Source organism: Xenopus laevis, chromosome 9_10L (assembly GCF_017654675.1).
Source record: "Xenopus laevis strain J_2021 chromosome 9_10L, Xenopus_laevis_v10.1, whole genome shotgun sequence".
Taxonomy (NCBI): Eukaryota; Metazoa; Chordata; class Amphibia; order Anura; family Pipidae; genus Xenopus; species Xenopus laevis.
The window spans coordinates 83,608,383-83,624,282 of record NC_054387.1 but is presented as its reverse complement, the minus strand read 5'-3'; the positions used below and the strand labels follow the sequence as shown (position 1 = coordinate 83,624,282).

The following is a 15,900-nucleotide window of genomic DNA, read 5'->3' as shown; positions in this document are numbered from 1 at the left end:
GTGGCGTAACTAGTTGTTACTGGGCCCCATAGCAAATTCAATTTAGGGCCCCAAAATATTTATAAGTTGGCCTATTTTATATATTAAAATTGCTAATTAATTAGGGTCTCACTGGGCCCCCTACACTCCTGGGCCCCCCTGCAACCGCAGGGTCTGCTTCCTCTATAGTTACGCCCCTGATCACAGAAGTCAGAATAGTCAATCAGGCAAGAGTCAAAACAGCAGATAACAGGATAATGTAGGAATAGCACCCAGGAACTCACAAAGATGAACCAATAACGGGCAATGATCACAGCACCAGAGTCCCTTTAAATCCATTTGAATTTAACGCCAGCGTGATTGCGCATATAAAAAACTGAAGTGTGCGCCGCGTGCGCACTAAGACTAGGGTTGCCACCTTTTTAAAAATCTTTTACCGGCTGCTGGGGGGCGGGGGCACAAAGGGGCGGGCCGTGATGTCAAAAGGGGCGTGTCATGATGTCAAAAGGGGCGGGCCACAACACGGACACCTCGGACACTAGAAGAAGTAAGAGAAAAGGTAAGTTCCAGGGGATGTTCCAGGGGATTGGGAGCAGGCCGAGGGCTCCTTTTAATCGTATTACAAATTTACCGGCAGCTACATTGCTGGCAAATTTGTAATACCGGCCCCGGCCTTGGCATGTATTTTACCGGCTAGGCCAGTAAAATACCAGCCGGGTGGCAACCCTACCTAAGACAGAGTATTGCAGGACACCGAGGAGGAAGCACCACACGCGGGCATCACCGCCGGCCCACTGGACCATCAGGGTGAGTGCCCCTTACAGGGAGGTATTCTGTACTTACCACCTGTCATAAGGACAGGACTGACTTGCACCCACTAATCTCTCTGCACCTCTCACTGGGTTATTTATCTGCATTGAGGTACAGATTGCAACCAGACCCCAGGCAAAAGCGCTCTTTGAATGAGGACAAAGAATAGTAAATGCAGGGCCCAGTGCAAAAGTGCAAAAAACATGGAAAGTTGCAAAACCCTCGTATTAGTAAACATGTCCCTATATTTATCATTGTTTATCCCAAAAAAATGCTCCATAAATGGAAGACCGGTAAATTTTGAACATCTGCTATGCACATATTGTGAACATTTGTGAAATCAGCTGCTATTGAAAGAGTTAATTCTGCCTGGAACTAATATATGTAATCAGTCTCATTATTTTTATTTAAAAAAAAAGATTGTGTAAAATTGTTGTGATTCTATCATTTGGTATGGATTTCACAAATATGGTTCAGTAGTATTCACCAGAGAACCAGTGATGGAAGATGCTGCAGCTGTCAGGGTATTTCCATTGCTCGGGATGCTCTGTCTTACAAAAATATTGTAATGATGTTTCTGTTGGAACTACTTTGGGAATAGGTACATTTTATGCAGCTGCAAATAATAGCTATGTCCACAATTTGAATCAGATATGCATTATCATCTTTTATTAAGGCTGCAATAAAATATGGCTTTTTTTAGAATGTGAATATTGTACAGTATATATTGTATTGTATTCTACAGATACAGGATTGCTTAGAGAACAAGGGAAGTTAAACTAAAGAAGTAGATAGAAATGTTGTACATGATGTTTTGTGCTTCTGTATCAGCCCAAGGCAAACACAGCCCTTTAGCAGTAAAGATCTGTGCCATCAAATATGCCCCAGTAGCTCCCCATCTTCTTTTCTGCTGATTCACTGCACATGCTCGGAGCTGCTGTCACTTACTGAGCTTACGGACCCACTCACAATATACAGTACACATTGAATATAAATGTCACAATATAAGACTGATTAGTAATTAATATGGATAATTACTACATGGCAACACAGAAACCAGTGCAACTAGCATAAAAATGTAATAATCAGCCCTGTAGCATCAGCTTATATTACAGTCCAACCTCCTTTTCTGCTTGATGATTTGTGACAACCCCTAAGCTTAGCTTCTCAACAGCTGCTCAGAGCCCACTGAGTATGTGAGTGTCACAGACACTTTCCAAGATGGTGACCCCCTGTGACAAGTTTGATGTCCTGGATCATTGCTGCTATTGACAAGCTGAAACTGTAGGCTGGTGCAATAAGTTCAGTATATAAAATATGACATATTTAGTCCCATTCATTTTTAGGGCTTCCTTCTCCTTTAACCGGAAACACAATATCCAGCAAGTTCAGAATTTTGGGAAATCCATCTCCATATCAAACAAGTACAGGTATAAGATCTATTAACCAGAACCTGGGACCTGGGATTTTCCGGACCAGATGAGTTTTTGACCAAAATTTCAGCAGAGTTCTGCATCCTAAACTCGCTGCCTTCATTGGCAACAGCTCAGAGTCTCCCCTGTGATTCTGTAATGACTGATTAGAGTAAATTCAATAGAAAATGACACCGACATGTATAATTAAACAGCCTTTATACTGACACAAGAGATTGTGAGTGAGGAACAGAACTCACATATCTCAATATTACAATTCATCATTACAAGTGTCAAATTTTTTTTTATCCGTGAGCCACATTTTAATATAAAAAATTGGGGAACAACACAAACATGAAAAAAGTTCCTGGAGGGGTGGCCAGATCTGGGCTGGGATCAGTAATGTGAACAGATGAAACTGGGCCCCACAGCAAATTCAACTCTTGGTAAGTTGACCTATTCTATCAAGATATATTGAAACAGCTCTTTGATTTGAGCCTTGCACTCCTGAACCCCACCTGCAACTGCAGGGTCTGCTTCCTCAATAGTTGTGCCTTAGATTACCCATAGATTACCAGTCCAGGCCTGGGGGTGCACAATAATGGCTGTAATTGGTAATTTAGTTGCCCAAAGGTGGATTGACAGACTACAGGGGGGTCTGTTTGGCAATACATATGGTCTTTATACCTCCAATGAAAAAGAAAAATCCAAGATTTCTGTAGTTCACTCCCCTTGCCGGTTCAGACGTTCTCCTTCGGATAAGCAGCAATAGAATTTGTGTAGAATAAACCAGCGCTATAAGCTCAGGGTAGAAGCCTTGAGAAAGCATCGCACGCACCCAACGCCGGCCACAGTACACAATTACATCACAATTCATGATTCAGCACAGGTGTTTCACCCATTGAATGCCACAGCTCTAGTATGTCCCTGGTATCAATTTCTGACTAGCGCCTCATTCAAAAGAGTGGCATGCCTTATATCTTATGGTTTTTGGTTGGGGCATGACGAATGCTTGTATTTTGGCACTTCTGGGAGATTAATAATATACATTGTTAAGAGGTATATAGTACATCAATCACAATGAGGTTTATATAATGGTTTAGATACTGTAGTGAAATCATCCATGATTCTGTTCTACAAAGTATAATGTGTCTAAAACCATATGTATAGTGTGCAACATAATAGGGTGGGGGAGATGTACAACATACAGAATAGAACTAATAGAACCAAATATTCTGCCTAAGCTGAGCAATTTGTAAGATGGGATCTCGCTGCTTCAGCCATCATTAAATGCCCTATATTGGCTGATGATGTTCGGCAGATAATGTTGGATGGGAAGCTGTAAGAGTGTCTGTTGAGCCTCTCTGAGAAGAACTGAATTTTCGAAGGCTCCTGTATTACTGAGAAGATAATGGGGCCCAGGGGGTTGTAGGAAGACTGGCGTCCCAGTCTGAGGTGATATTCTGTAATCAGGAAAACACATCTGACGGTTAAGACGTTACAGTTAGAATGAGCTATCTCTCAGGTAGAATCTATACTTACCATCTATCCCGCTCCAGGAATAGTGGTCACTTTATTTTGACTGTCAGGTTCATCACTAAACTTTGCAAGTCATTCAGCTAAAATGAAATAAGGAACAGAACATCAAGCAAAGCATGTATTAGTGAGGTCCAGGGAAGAAACAGAAAATAGTCTCAAGTTTTTTTAAAGTGAGTCATAGATATTTACCTTTCCTTCCAGCTGCTTGAACCTATGCTCCATCCTGTTAGGGGACATGGACAAAGAGATCATGTGACTAGATGTACATAATGATATGCAGCCTTTGCACTTGTTTCAGCTTCTTGAAGTCTTCAGCTTTGTATTTTATACATTACACATTATTGTAGTGTCTTCTAATTTCTCTTTATCTCCCTCCTAATAAATTATTACAATAACCCTTTATAAACATAGTCTACAAGAGTTTAGATATTTTTTAAGGTACAGATTAACTACACCCCAGCAGTGTAAAGATATACTTCCCCAAAATATGCTAAAACCTCTGTAAGAATCCCAGATGTGCATGAAGTTTATAAATCTGCCCCAACATTGTCTGTATTGTGTATCTTCCCAGTGTCTACCATTAGTCTTTTTATTTTTTACAGTATCTTCTTTTTGCCACACCACTACTTATTCTTTAGGGATGAATCCCTAGTTATATTTTTACTTACTCCATGTTGTTTTGGGCCTCACTGGTCTTTTTTACCAGGTAGTTTTCCTTCATTACAGCTTCCCAGGCCAAAGTTTTGTTATGCTCCGCGTTGGAGCCTGTAGGGAAATATATTTGATACATATCATATAGTGGCCTAAATATTTACAAATCGAGCCACAACCTGCAGAACATCATGAAGCTCCATCATACAAAAAGAAGGTACTTAAAATATATATTCTGCATGGTTGAATGACGGCATGTTATATATGTTTGATTACTTACAGCAAGGTGAGGATGGAGGCTCATGTTTTTTGCTGCAGCAATTGATCATGTTCCTGATTATCACATAGATGTACCCAAAGATGACAAAAGGGAATGGAATAGTGAGTTGGTTACAATACTCCTGGACCAGAAAATATCTCTGGAACTTCCACACCTGTTCATTGTTATCTTGCACTGATCCAACTGTATAGCTGTCAAGAGGATAAAGGGATAGTAAATTATAAGACTTCACGTAAAAATAATATGTGTATATTTGAATTGTGTTTCTAAGGCCCTACTAAAAGAACAGGCACAACAGTGACATCTATTTTTTTTTAAAATGTTATTAAACGGTTTAAGGCAACTACAACAAAAGTTTGAACAGCATCCATTCAAGATAAGTAATACAATATTGCATATGCTTTCAGGTTACTAGATTACTTTAAGTACAATAGAATAAGATATATAGTATCCAACTATTAAATCAAGTTCAAGTCCAAAACAATTGCGTCTGTAAGCATTTTACCTTAAAAGAAGGCTTTCATCTTTTTTTTATCAATAATTATCCTGAAGAAGGGTATTTTGAGTCTTATTATTTGCAGATAGTTCTAGTAAACTGCAAGTTATTACAACTCACCCAAACATGGCAATGAGCAGGTTCACTAGCAGGATGTTGGTGGAAAGCATGTAGACACACACCAGTGGGATGGTGATCCATTCTGGGAATCGAGGGTTGTTCTCGCTGTCCATCTCTACACACATCGGTTTAGACTCATTTCCAGTGATGGTGCATTTGTCAAAATCATAGGTTGCTGCAGAAAAGAGATGAATAGACAAAGAGATCAACTCTCTATTTGTTATGTGCACTAGTCCTTTATACATATTATTGTGTCATTACCATCCACATCAGAAAAAGGTTCTCCAAACATTGCTAAATATGGCTGGTATATAACGGAGCGGAAAATCCACTCCCATCGATGTTCATTCAGACGCAGAATTCCTTGGTGGGCCACACCAAAAGCAACAATCCAAACAGCAAAGAGAAAGAGGAAGAAGAATACATCAACAAACTGAGGAAACAAAAGAGGGATGGAGGCATAAACTTGGGTTTTAATATTCAGTATAGTATTTATATTCAACAGCCTATGTTTCCCAGTTCCATTCCAAGTCAAATTCTACCCATATATTTTCTTACCATTCTTTGTAGCATAATTATTTTTGGTCCAAGGTTCTGGCTGATGGTGAAGATGTGAATAAGCCTCAATGTGAAGATAATGTAATCCAGACACAGGATCACTCTTCCAATGTACAGAGCGCTGGGGCTAGAGTTCTGTAGCCTACAGTGGAGGGACACATAAGTTACCGGTGCTATTTTACGCACACAAAATCATAGTTGTTATTAGCAGAGAAAAGTTACGGGGGCTGTTAACATATCGGAATTCTTGTTGCTAATGGCTGTACATGATTATCAAACATGATTAATTATCACACGGTGAAAGGACAGTTCACCAAATCCTATCTAAGTGAAAAGAAACTGAGTTTTCCTCTGGTGGAGTGTGGCAAGCCTTTCAACCTTTGGTAAAAATACCTCCATAACTCTATGATCTCTGTTTGTGACAGTCTGGATAGTGAGTCCATAGCAGCTTCTTCAAGACAGTAATCTAATAATTAGGTAAATTATAATTTATTGTAAAAAACTGTACAAAATTTTAAAATGTCAAATACTGGGTGCTCAAATACAATATTCAGCCACATAAATATTATGTGGGTGAAGACACATATGGATGTAAATACATAATAGATGTGCGTATTAGAGGATATTGTATGTAAATTCTGATTTTATTTATTTATTGCTAACAGTGTATCAGGTTTTTAAATAAGCAAAGACATATTTTAATAGACTCATTCACTGATAATTTCTCTTCTGAACCAAGAAGAAATATTAGAGAAAAATGCATGTTCTTCAATTTCACTTGTATTATAAAATGAAATAGATATGCAGTAAATACACAATATGGTCAAAAGTGTCTGTCCAACATCTTATTCCTAAATCAAGGGTTTTAATGTGAAGTTTGTCTTGTCTTTGCTGAGAGAGAGCCTGTACTCTTCTAGAAATACTTTCAGTAGATTGGTACAGGTATGGAACCTGTTACTCAGAATGCTACGGACCTGGGGTTTTCCAGGATAATGGATCTTTCCATAATTTGGATCTTCATATCTTAAGTCAACTAGAAAATTATTTAACATTAAATAAACCCAATAGGCTGGTTTTGCTTCCAATAAGGATGAATGTTTTCTTAGTTTGGATCAAGTACAAGGTACAGGTATGGGGCCTGTTATCCAGAATGCTCGGGACCTGGGCTTTTCTGAATACCAAATCTTTCCATAATTTGGATCTTCATACATTAAAGGCCTTATTTATCAAAGCCCGAATTTATATGAGTATATAAATTAAAAAAAAGTCAAGCCAAACTAGATTGAACCTTATTTATTATTAAAAAGTCAAGATTTTTTCAGATCAGAGACAAACACGAAAATATTTAGTGAAAATCCAAACTGTACATTTTTTTCTGACTTTTTCCCAAAAAACCCAAAATTGGGTTAATTTCAGCGCATACCACACAAACTTCCAAATAGGAGAGGGACCTCTCCCATTGACTTTTATACAACCTCGGCAGGTTTGAGATGCCGGATTTTCTGTTTCTGACTTTTTCCATCCTCGGGGTATAATAAATCTCAAAACATTCTAGTTTTTTTTTCCATTAGAAATTCAGATGTTATAGTAAAACAAACTTGACTTTAATAAATAACCCCCTAAGTCTACTAGAAAGTTTTGTAAACATGAAATAAATCCAATAGGCTGATTTTGCTTCAAATTAGGATTAATTATATCTTAGTTTGGATCAAGTGCAAGGTACTGTTTTATTATTACACAGAAAAAGGAAATATTTCTTTAAAATTTGGATAAAACAGAGTCAATGGGAGACAGCCTTTCCATCATTCGGAGCTTTTTAGATAACTGGTTTATGCATAATGGATCCGTACCTGTACTATTTTATTATCACAGAGAAAAAGGAAATAATTTTTTAAAAATTGAATTATATAGATAAAATGGAGTATAAGGGAGATGGGCTTTCTGGTTAACAGGTTTCCAGATAATGGATGCCATACCTGTATTTGCTTCCATTCATTCACAAGAGCAGTGGTGAGGTTTGGACACTAATGTTGGGGGATCCTTCCTGACCTATATTCATCATTCTATTTACCATGGTATTCAGTTGGGTTTAAAAGAACAGTTCAGTGTGAAAATAAAAACTGGGTAAATAGATAGGCTGTGCAAAATATAAAATATTTCTAATATAGTTAGTTAGGCAAAAATGTAATGTATAAAGGCTGGAGTGAACAGATGTCTAATAAAACAGCCAGAATCCAACTTCCTGCTTTTCAGCTCTATAACTCTGAGTTAGTCAGTGACTATAAGGGGGGGCCACATGGTACATATCTGTTCAGTGAGTTTGTAATTGATCCTCAGCATTCAGCTCAGATTCAAAAGCAACAGAAATGACCCATGTGCCCCCCCTTCAAGTCTCTGATTGGTTACTGCCTGGTAGCCAGGGTAACCAGTCAGTGTAAACCAAGAGAGCTGAAAAGCAGGAAGTAGTGTTCAGACTGACATGTTATACATCAAATCACTCCAGCCTTTATACATTACATTTTTGGCTAACTAACTATATTAGAAACATTTTTTATTTTGCACAGCCTATCTATTTACCCAGTTTTTATTTTTACACTGAACAATTCCTTTAAGGCAAAGCTTTGTGTAGACCAGTCCAGTTTTTCAACTCCCATTTCAGCAAGCCCATTCTAGACCTTTCTTTTGTGCCTGGGGTATTACTATTGTACAGTTGTCACAATGTAGGAATCATGGAATTGTTAAAAATATCATTGTATAATGTAGTCTTGAGGTTAGTTTTCAATAGAACCAGGGGCCCAAGGTCAAACCATGGAAAATCCCCCTATTATTCCTCTTTCACCATACTTTTCTGTTGGCATTATGCTTTTGATCAAGATGCATTTCCACTGCTATTTTTAAATATAGAAATAATTACTGAAGTTTGGCGTGCACAGAAGCAAATCTCACCTAAATAACACTCCCACAATAAAATACAGGATGGCCATGCAATCCATAATGTTCCACCTGTCTCTAGAATACTTGGCTTTGCCTATTGTCATCTGCAAAAAATATAAATAAGTAATAAGAACTGGTAACATAAAACATGAATTATAGATAAAGTGTTCCATACACAAGTGGACCCTTTGAATTTCAACCATCGTAATCACCTCCCCCAAAAAGAATTTTAGATTTGTGCATATACATTAGAAAAAGCAGTCAACAAATTGTTTTTATCACATGATGGACCACAGCCCCCAACTCTATCAATTTACTTAATCTCTATATATTTGAGTACCTGTCTTATCTCAGTACACAGCAAGATAAAAACCAACAAGTAGACTACTATCTCCAGGCCTGTGGGGATTGGCTGGAAATCCATGAGAAGGACGTAGGCAAAGAGGAAGAGGAAGCCAATGTAAAATATAACAGTCCAGGAAAATACAGCAAAGGGCGAAGTAAAGAAAAGGAAGTATTTCCATAGGTGGCCTTTCTTTCTGTTTGAATCTTTTCTGAAATAAAAACATCATAACACAATGGCATTATATATACTGTATACAGTACTTTTTGTATTAATTAAATGTAAGTTCATTTCGTAACTTTCATTGGATTTCAGCTGCATACAAAATTCCTCATAAATGATTTGACTGGTAGCCCAGTTTGCATATTCACCATCTATCATGAACCAATGTTTATCATCTTCACTTGATCAGTACTTTAAAGTTCAGTTTAGCCAAATTTGATTTGTGCTAAAAAAAAAAAAAAAAATTTGGAATTTGGGCAAATTTAGGATTCTGTAAATCCCTAGAAAGTAGATGGGTAATAATTTAATGTGTGGTGGCCCAGAGATGTTGTGTGGTGACCCATACTAGTGACATAGTGGCATATACCTGAAAGTGATAAATCCACAGCTGATGAGGGGGAAAAAGAAGAGAGACAACAGAATCTTCCAGGTCTTGGTATCTCTGGATATCCATCCATACCATTGTTTGGAGATAAAGTTCTGCAGAAGAAAGTAGAGAACATAAAACAAGTTGGGCATAGATGGCAAGCTGGCATTACTAAAAAGGATCGGCACACAGGCATTCAATTTGCAGTGTTACCTGCTCGTTTAATGTGTAGACTGCAACGTTTCGGGGTCACGCCCCTTTGTCAAGCATGTGCAAACCATAGTGCAGACATTAGAAATAGGGTGATCAATTAGCAAATTAGCATAAATAAATATTAAAATATTCAAATTACACCATATATAAAGTGCATTCAATTCTCGATTTTCTCAGTGAAAATTAGTGCAAATTAGTGTCCATAGTGTCCATAATGATGAAAATCCAATATTCATACAAAAATCCGTTTAAAAGTTCGAAATCATCCAGTGTGTTAAAACATCCTAAAATAAAAACATTCTTTATAGCAATTGTCAATGAAAAAGTTTTTAATTGGTATGTCAATTGCTATAAAGAATGTTTTTATTTTAGGATGTTTTAACACACTGGATGATTTCGAACTTTTAAACGGATTTTTGTATGAATATTGGATTTTCATCATTATGGACACTATGGACACTAATTTGCACTAATTTTCACTGAGAAAATCGAGAATTGAATGCACTTTATATATGGTGTAATTTGAATATTTTAATATTTATTTATGCTAATTTGCTAATTGATCACCCTATTTCTAATGTCTGCACTATGGTTTGCACATGCTTGACAAAGGGGCGTGACCCCGAAACGTTGCAGTCTACACATTAAACGAGCAGGTAACACTGCAAATTGAATGCCTGTGTGCCGATCCTTTTTCGTTTGCTGTTCAAGGGAGGTTGCCGGATCCTCTAGAATCGAGCACCAGGCTGATCGACTGAAGGGTGTGCGTCGGTTCCCTCCATTCTGTGAGTTAAACTGCTTCGGCACGAACCCTCTGCACCCCAACTATATTCCATCTTAAGATGTCTTTCGCGGACATTGCTGCCACTACAGACCGTCGGGCGGACACTTTCAGCTTCACAGAAGCTGAGCGGAAGAAAATCCTTAATGCAGCGCACAGCTTACCTACCACAGTGACACGGAGCGGAGCCGAGTCTCTGCGAAATCTGGAGAAGCTAAAGCGCCGGGAGGTTTCATGGGCCATGCATCTGGCATCACTCGCTGAATACGCTAAAGCTCAGCGTATTCCACGTGGACTGAGGCTTATGCTGCAACCAGCTCTGTTTAAGGACGACCAGGAGTTTCTAACAAAATGGCGCGGCATCTTGAACCGATGCAGCCTCGACCTGATTACGTTGACAGTGCAGCAATTACAAGTCGGAACAAAGGAATTAAAACAGCAACTGCATATTGCGGAGGAGGAAGTAAAGACCTTTCCTGACACGGAGGCAACTGTGTTGCGCGACTTGGAAGAAAAGATGAAGCAATTACAAAGTGAAATCCTACAAGTCAAGCTCAGGAAATTCACACGGGACACCAGGGACTATGAGAGAGGTGAAGTGTATACGTGGAAGGAGGGTAGAAGATTCTATCGGGAAACACGCGCTTCCTCTGTGAGCTCCGTTGAGAGGTCATCCGTGGATACATCACAGGGCTCCCCAGTAACATCGCAAAGGCCTGCAGCAACATCACACAGGGCTGCGGTTCCTTTTTTAGGAGGAAGCCAGACAAGACGAAACGGAGGACCAGAAGGGGGATACGCAAACCCAGGGGCCAGCCAGCCTTACAAGCGCAAGAAGCAACAGCGCAGGTAACGAATATATTTAATTTATCTGACTATGATTTGTCACATACTGAACTATCTGTGCTAGGCAAAGGGTTGGGGTTTATTCCCTCGTTTACATCCCCGGATTTTCCGATCAATGTGGACATATTTAGATTTACAAGAGCTTTAAAATTGAAAATATATTTTTCGGAACAGCAAAATGCTAATTTGAAGGATCCGACCCTGGTTAATTTAAAGAGCAAATTGGGATCTAAGTCTAAGTTTGTTCCTCCTGGGAATTTTTCGAGTGTTGAGGCCTTTGAATCCGTTGTTTCAGCTGAGATAAATAAAATGCAACATAATCACTCTAAACATAAATGCACTAATATGTCTATAGGGGAGAGAGCTGCTATAAAATCATTAAAGGAGAACACGTCTGTTACCATCACTAAGGCCGATAAGGGTGGAGGGACAGTAGTGTTGAATACTGTGGATTATAATGCCGAGGCAGAACGTCAATTAAAGAATGCCCTCCATTACAAAAAATTGGCTAATGATCCCACCTTTAAATACAGAAACGAGATCAAAATTTTTTTGCATGCCGCAGTGTTGGAGGGAATAATTACTGATGAACTGTGTCAGCTACTTATTATGGAACACCCTAAGGCCCCCCATGTATATTTTCTTCCGAAGATACATAAGCAATTGATTAGACCCCCGGGGCGACCGATTGTTTCCAATATAGGATCAATTTGGCAACCGTTGGCAATGTACATTGACACGCATCTTCAAGAAATCTTACCTTCTTTAAAACCATGTTTGAATGATACTGCTGAATTTTTGAACAGGCTGGATAATATCAACATTCCCTCTGGACAATTTTTTTTGTGCTCATTGGATGTAAAGGACCTTTTTACTTCAATTCCACACCAAGAAGGAATTGAATGTATTCGCACATACTTGGGACAAGGGTCCTTACCCAATCATATGGTTAATTTTGTATGCGATTTACTTGATTTTGTTTTACAGAAAAATTATTTTCAGTTTAAAGATGATTATTTTTTACAGTTACAAGGCTGTGCCATGGGTGCCAACATGGCACCTGCCTATGCGAATATTTTCATGGATTATTTTGAGAAGAATTTCATTTTTGCTAACAATCACTTTTCTTCTTTCATCCAGGCATACATGCGTTATGTCGATGATACGTTTTTCTTGTGGACTGGGACTAAAGCAGAGCTTGACGGGTTCCTTACGTACTTAAATGGGGTACACTCAACCATTAAGTTTACATTAGAAGCTAGTTCTTCTGCTATACATTTTTTGGATGTCAACGTGAAGGTTGAGGGTACCACATTTAGTACTTCGCTATATACCAAACCCACTGATGTAAACAATCTACTTAGACCCACATCATATCATCCTCCAGGATTGTGCAGCGGCCTTCCAAAGAGTCAGTTAACACGTGTGAGACGTATCACCTCTACTGAGGAACTTTACGAAAAGGAGTCTAGAGAGATGTGTAATAAATTTATTGAAAAGGGATATGAGAGTAATAGCCTAGAAGCTATCAGAAAGAGTGTAGGGGAGATTCCGAGGAAAGAGTTGTTGAAGAAAAAGACAATTAACTGTACTAGACCATCCAGAATCCCGTTCGTATCCACGTATGATAGTAACTCTAAGGCTATCCGTAAGGTTATACTGAAATATTGGGCCATCGTAAGTGGTGACCCGAAATATGGTCATTTGTTCCAAACACCCCCGCTCTTTTCATATAGAAGGGGTAAGAACATAGGTGAATTGATTAAAACGAAACAAAGTTGTGGGATTGGTGAGCAAGGCCTAATGGGGACCAAGTCTAATGGTACATTCCCCTGCAGGAATTGTGGCCATTGCACAGGGATAATTCCAGGTAACATAGTCACACATCCGCATAAAGGCTCTAAACATAACATAAAAGGGTTCTTTACGTGTGATACTAATTCTGTGATTTATTGCATTAAATGCCCATGTGGCTTGGCTTATGTTGGCCAAACGTCCAGATCCATTAAAGTGAGACTAAACGAGCACAAGTCCAATATACGTAACTATAAGCCTTCTTCTCCAACGGTGGTCCCTATAGGAAAAATAAGGCAAGAGAAAGGGAGAAATGAAACTTTATTAGCCCGACATTTCTATACACAAGGACATCGGGTATCCCAGCTACGTTGGCAGATATTGGAGAAAGTAAAGGCACGACAGGGTAGCGATATAAAACGTGAATTACTCCAGAGAGAATGTTTTTGGATCTGGGTACTCCAAACAAAAAACCCTAAGGGCCTAAATGAGGAGTACAATTTGTCCTGTTATTTATGAAGTAGTATCTATCTTGTGGTTAAATTTCTCTTCTTTTTTAACAGATAAGAAAACAGCTTGATATCTACCCAGGGATAGAAAAATTTCCCTTCCTTCAATGGTAAGGGAGTAGTTATTTTGTAATCTTTTATGATGTTAAATGTTGCTAACATATTCTGATTAGGGACAGAAAGATTGGATATTTTGTTGCCTATGAGTTGTCACTTCGGTTTGTCAATGAAAAAGTTTTTAATTGGTATGTCAATTGCTATAAAGAATGTTTTTATTTTAGGATGTTTTAACACACTGGATGATTTCGAACTTTTAAACGGATTTTTGTATGAATATTGGATTTTCATCATTATGGACACTATGGACACTAATTTGCACTAATTTTCACTGAGAAAATCGAGAATTGAATGCACTTTATATATGGTGTAATTTGAATATTTTAATATTTATTTATGCTAATTTGCTAATTGATCACCCTATTTCTAATGTCTGCACTATGGTTTGCACATGCTTGACAAAGGGGCGTGACCCCGAAACGTTGCAGTCTACACATTAAACGAGCAGGTAACACTGCAAATTGAATGCCTGTGTGCCGATCCTTTTTCGTTTGCTGTTCAAGGGAGGTTGCCGGATCCTCTAGAATCGAGCACCAGGCTGATCGACTGAAGGGTGTGCGTCGGTTCCCTCCATTCTGGAAGCTGGCATTACTACCACAGCCTGAGCCTGGATGCAAGAAGTGAGCAGGCCAATTATAATTCCATGTTCCACTGGGCTTTAATGTATTTAAAATGTAATTATAAGAAGGCAGCAGGGACTGATGGTTATAGGGACATAATATGATGGTACTGTAACTGACACTTTGCCTGTATTTTATTCTATCCTATGCAATTCTGAGGATGTGTTGGTTCTTTAAGCTGCTCACCTGCACTCCTGGTTGTGCTATGAACCGCTGGTCATTTGCTCCTACTGCCATTTCCAGGCAGTTACTCTTCCCCCAGGCCTCACAGGGATGAACCAATACCATTTCTGCTATTTTCTTGTCATTACTGTAGCATTCTGTGAATAACTCTGGGGCAATAACATGAGCTTGTTATCCACAGCATTCAACAACTGTCTGCTCCGCAAATCACAGAGAAAAACACTAAAGATTCAATTCACGCACACATAAATAATAGTAATTAGCTGGACTGAGCCACAAGTGCTTTATGTACCTGCTAATATTCTGGCATGCTTGAATGGTATTAAACAGCAAACCATGTATGTTTGTGTGCATCATCATTCATATCATGCATCTGTATATTCAGCTCTCACTGACACATCACAATCCACTGTTAATCACTATAATATCTATCTATATATATTAATTTATCTGACATCTATGTGCCTATCCAAACAAACAGCATATACGTGGCAGTTCTTACCTATAGCTCTTGTTACATAGTCATTTGCCATTTCCTCTGACTCCTGAGCAGCACTAGCGTCTTTGTTCCCTTTAGCCAAGTGTTTCAGAAGTTTGCTAGCACCCAGGGCAGCAAGAGTGCATCCCTTAGCCTTTGGAGGAATAGGGTACAGGAATAAATTGTCAGGCTTTAATTTACAAGGAGCTTTGAGCTTGTTCCAGTTCACCAGTTTATTTGTACTTAATGTCTTGTCTTAGGCAGGTGAAAGAACCTTATCCACCATCAGGCCGGGACTACTAAGGCCCACCAAAGAACATTCTTATGATTAGACTTATAGTGTGGAATGGTACAGGTATTTCATAAGCCACTAGTGAAAACAAGAATGGGCTGATGGCTATTCTCCTAGGAACTCTGGCAGGCCAATTTGACCCTAACCATACCTAACCTCTGGTTTTTCCATGTTTTGTTATTAACCAAACCATGAGGCAAAATACTATTGTAAGCAAAATGGGCTGTGACACATAGGGGCAGATTCACTAAAGGGTGAAGTGGCCAACACTAGCGACAATTCACCAGAAATCCCATCTGCAGAGACATTGCCAAATTTCTAACAGGCGTAGATGACAATTCGCTAGCAAAAGATAC

The 15,900-nt window shown here is 38.8% G+C and overlaps 1 protein-coding gene across 3 annotated transcripts in view; it reads right to left on the bottom strand.

Moving 5' to 3' along the window:
* Positions 1–2,403: 2,403 nt before the first annotated feature.
* Positions 2,404–15,900, bottom strand: part of trpm8b.L (transient receptor potential cation channel subfamily M member 8b L homeolog) — a 39,619-nt gene continuing 26,122 nt past the window's right edge. For 2 of the 3 annotated variants that reach the window (XM_041575448.1, XM_018233965.2), the window contains 13 exons: positions 15,277–15,406; positions 14,778–14,923; positions 9,712–9,824; positions 9,120–9,333; positions 8,792–8,883; positions 5,846–5,987; positions 5,549–5,720; positions 5,288–5,462; positions 4,672–4,862; positions 4,409–4,505; positions 3,930–3,963; positions 3,744–3,820; positions 2,404–3,664 (listed from right to left, as the gene is read on the bottom strand). In XM_041575448.1, coding sequence (XP_041431382.1) covers positions 3,770–3,820; positions 3,930–3,963; positions 4,409–4,505; positions 4,672–4,862; positions 5,288–5,462; positions 5,549–5,720; positions 5,846–5,987; positions 8,792–8,883; positions 9,120–9,333; positions 9,712–9,824; positions 14,778–14,923; positions 15,277–15,406 — 1,557 coding nt within the window. In that variant the 3' untranslated portion in view covers positions 2,404–3,664; positions 3,744–3,769. 3 annotated transcript variants of the gene reach the window in all.